We start from the raw sequence: 3687 nt of genomic DNA, 5'->3' as shown, positions 1-3687 counted from the left end.
CTCGTCACACGCCTCTGCCGGAGGGGCTGCGGGTGTGGAGGGGGCTGAAGGGGATGAGGCTGCCGGAGAGCTTCCTCAACGAGGACAAGCTCGGGGTGTCCGGAGGAGTCGAGTACGGGCTGCTGAGCACGACGACAGACGTCAGGACGGCGATGCAGTACGCCGGGGAGGAGGGAGAGTCGATCGTGTTCGAGATCAGCTGCGGGGCGATCGACCGGGGGGCGAGCTTGACGTTTGTGTCTCAGTATCCGGGGGAGGGGGAGATGTTGTATCCGCCGCTGTCGTACCTGGAGGTGGTGAAGACGCCGCGGTACAGGGAGGTAGAGGGGAGGCGGGTGAAGGTGCTGGAGCTAAAGATCAACGCGAACACGATGAGCTTGACGATCGAGGACTTTGTGGGGAAGAGGAAGCAGCTGTACGTAGGGCTGATGGAGAACCTGGCGAGGGAGGTAGAGCGAGACGTGAGGGGGTGGGAAGGGAGGATCCAGGAGCGTCTGAAAACAGCACCGGCTGACTCAATCAATAACCTTCATCTACGTCTTGTACAATCGATCGTGGAGGAGTGCTGGGGGCTGGTGGAGGCGAGCAGGGCGAGGGAGTCGGGTTGGTACAACGACGAGTCAAGATACAAGGAGGCGATCGAGCTGTCGAACCGAGTCAAGGACATGGCGATCAACAAGCTCAGGCACTGGATCGAAGACACTCAGGGAGACTGGGAATGTCAAGCCCTTGCGGGCGATCCGATGCAGTCAGTGTACTGGAGGACGATGGCGGGTTTGATGTACGAGATCAGCTCGCGGACTCCAGCAGGCGATGACGGCAGACGAGAGCAGAGCAAGAGGCTGTGCGGGATGTACGGCTTGTCGATGTCAAGGTCGGACCAGCACGGGGAGCCGCCGACAGTGACGGCGGTGGTACGAGGACAGGGGGCGCTGATCGGGCTGCTGAAGGCGGCCGAATGCGACATGGACGAGCGGATGGAGGATGGGAGGACAGGGCTGCATGTAGCAGGGATGCTGGGGAGGGGGGGGAGCGTGAGGGAGCTGATAGAGGCAGGAGCAGACGTGGGAGCGAAGGACAAGGCAGGGAGGACGATGGTGCACTGGGCGGGGGAGTATGGGCATGTGGAGGTGCTGAAGACGGTAGAGGAACAATGCGGGAAAGAGAAGTTGAAAAACATTATGGTGGAACCCGACATGTCTGGAAAAACATGCGCGCATGGGGCAAGCCTGGGAGGGCACTTGGAGGTGCTGCGGTATGTTGTAGAGACATGCGGGGAGGAGGTGCTGAGACAGAAAGATGATGTCGGCCAGACATGCGCGCACTATGCGGGTGATGGAGGGCAGCTGGAGGTATTTCGATACATGGCAGAGACATGCGGGGAGGAGGTGCTGAGGGAGAAGTCCAATGAGGGCTGGACATGCGCGAATGCGGCGAGTAGAGGAGGGTTCTTGGAGATTGTACAGTACCTTGCAGCGACATGCGGGGAGGAGTTTCTTAGAGAGAAGTCCAATAACGGCAAGACGTGCGCGCACTATGCGAGTAGGGGAGGGCACTTGGAGGTACTTCGGTATTTGGCGGAGAGATGCGGGGAGGGGCTACTGAGGGAGAAGGACAATGACGGCAACACCTGTGCACATGAGGCGAGTAACAGAGGGTACTTGGAGGTGCTCAGGTACTTTGCGGAGAGATGCGGGGAGGAGCTGCTGAGAGAGAAGGACAAGAACGGCCAGTCCGTGCGCTTGCGTTTAGCTCGTGGCTCAGATGTCAAAGGATTACCTTAACAAAGTTTATGTATAGAGTAGTCAAAGACTGAGCCAACAAAATGCTGTAATCCTATTCGGTCCCATACCCCTATACCCCCGGCCTTATCCTCTCCAAGTCCACCCCATCACCCTTGAGTCCTCCCCATCTCGAGCAAGGTCGACATGTCAGCCAGGTAGAATACTTGTCGAGCGGTTCCACTCTAAGAAACTGCAAGAGAGACTGGATATCGTCCACATCATTCTGCAATGGCGTTGCTGTCAAACACCACCGGTTGATGGCCGTCAGTTGCAGACAAGCTCGATGACTTCTTGTTTTCCTGTTCTTGATCCAATGCGCTTCATCGAGGATCACTCGCCACCATCTCATGTCGAAGATGCCGATGCTCTCGTTGCCGATGAGTCTTGTTTGGATGATGGTCGTCCTGTATGATACAAGAGTGATGAAAGATGATGTCTTGTTTCGATAATCGTCGTCCTGTGCAACACAAGAGTGATGAAAGATGATGTTTCGATGATCGTCGTCCTGTACAACACAAGAGTGATGAAAGATGATAGGATCCACATGCAAACTCACCGTCCTTCTTGACACGTGTTGCACTGCGACGCAAGAGCCATCTTTGATAAAGATTCCTCAAGGCCTCATAGCTTGTAACAACAACATCGTAATCAGACAGACTGCGTGAGGACACGTTGTAACTTCTTTGCGGGTACTTCGAGTGGAGTATCGTCGTGGTCATCTTGCCATCCTCAATGTGCCTTTCGATCTGCGAGTCCCAGCTGGTCAAGACAGAGACCGGGCAGACAATCAGTGTCTTTGCTCGCTCGCACCCACTTTCAGCCTTGTCAGCTCGGAGAGCGCGATCGGGATCGTTGGACAGGATGAGAGACAGGACCTGTATTGTCTTGCCTGTTGGAACCGCATCACATCATTTGAAGGGTACAATTTCTCAGCTGGCAGCTCACCCAATCCCATATCATCTGCGAGAATTCCTCCCAAGATAGGTTCAGGTCGTGAGGCCCTCCGGACTTTTGCGATCTCGCTCTCCTAGTGAGATCTCCCTCCATTCGCCGTCACTTTCCTCCAGAGAGCCCAGTGAACGAGCTCGTCCGTGCTGGAATGATTGCTGACCTTGTCAGGTTTGAGGTGGCTGTGGAGGTTGTTCCTGTTCCCATCGCTATCGATCAGGTTGCAGTCTTGTTTGTTCAGTGATGCGTTTGTACAAGTGCTCACGGTTGCGTCTTCTCCTCCTTCCCCATCTTGTTGACATTCTCTACTCACCATCCAGTTGATCCCTCGCAGCTGGTAATCGTACAGAGTGGTTCGTAGCCCGAGGGTCCGCAATGTTTCCATGTGGACAAGCGAGAGATTGAAGGAGCTCATAACCTTCTGCAAATCATCAATGATACCCTCCAGCGACTCTTGTGAGTTCTGTACAGTCCCCGCTGTCCGGTTGATCACGATTGGGGCGTCAGAGGTACCTTGGGTAACATTCACTGAGGTGAAGGGAGAGGTACCTTGGGTAACATTCACTGAGGTGAAGGGTAGTCCCGACCGTCTCAAGGCCTTGATCGCCCTTCCTCCAACATTACTCCCTCCTGACAGTCTGACGTCGCAATGCCACACCCCCTTGCTCTCCTTCCCGTCGTTGCGATCCTCCCCTTGCAAACTCTCGTTTTCTTGAGCGAGGAGGAGGTGGTGGAGGAGTAGGAAGGAGGAGTAGGAGGGAGGAAAAGGAGGAGGAGGGAGGAAGGAGGAGCGGGAGGAGGAGGAGGAGGAGGAGGAAGGAGGAGGAAGGAAAGCTATCGAAGTAGCAGAGAGGAGCAACCCAAAGGGAGATGCCAAGGAAGAGAGGGAGGATGAACCGTCACAAGGGCTGCCAGCACCAGCATGCGAAGGGCAGCTGAAGGAGAGTGCAAATCG

General features: G+C 55.5%; 2 protein-coding genes across 2 annotated transcripts; one reads left to right on the top strand and one right to left on the bottom strand.

Moving 5' to 3' along the window:
- Positions 1 to 866: 866 nt before the first annotated feature.
- On the top strand, positions 867 to 1784 carry GUITHDRAFT_81811 (hypothetical protein; the record flags this gene model as incomplete). The annotated part of the gene is made up of 2 exons (XM_005819992.1): positions 867 to 1304; positions 1413 to 1784. The coding sequence occupies 2 exons, from the start codon at positions 867 to 869 to the stop codon at positions 1782 to 1784; spliced, it is 810 nt and encodes a 269-aa protein (XP_005820049.1).
- Positions 1785 to 1968: 184 nt separating this feature from the next.
- GUITHDRAFT_61366 (hypothetical protein) lies at positions 1969 to 3081 on the bottom strand (the record flags this gene model as incomplete). The annotated part of the gene is made up of 4 exons (XM_005819991.1): positions 1969 to 2117; positions 2371 to 2597; positions 2684 to 2792; positions 3042 to 3081. Coding segments are annotated over 4 exons (525 nt in total), but the record flags the coding sequence as incomplete, so codon positions are not given.
- Between the last annotated feature and the right edge of the window lie 606 nt (positions 3082 to 3687).

The sequence above is a fragment of the Guillardia theta genome (genome assembly GCF_000315625.1).
Source record: "Guillardia theta CCMP2712 unplaced genomic scaffold GUITHscaffold_196, whole genome shotgun sequence".
Taxonomy (NCBI): Eukaryota; class Cryptophyceae; order Pyrenomonadales; family Geminigeraceae; genus Guillardia; species Guillardia theta.
Note: the sequence above shows the minus strand (reverse complement) of the source record. Positions and strands in the feature narration are given on the sequence as shown.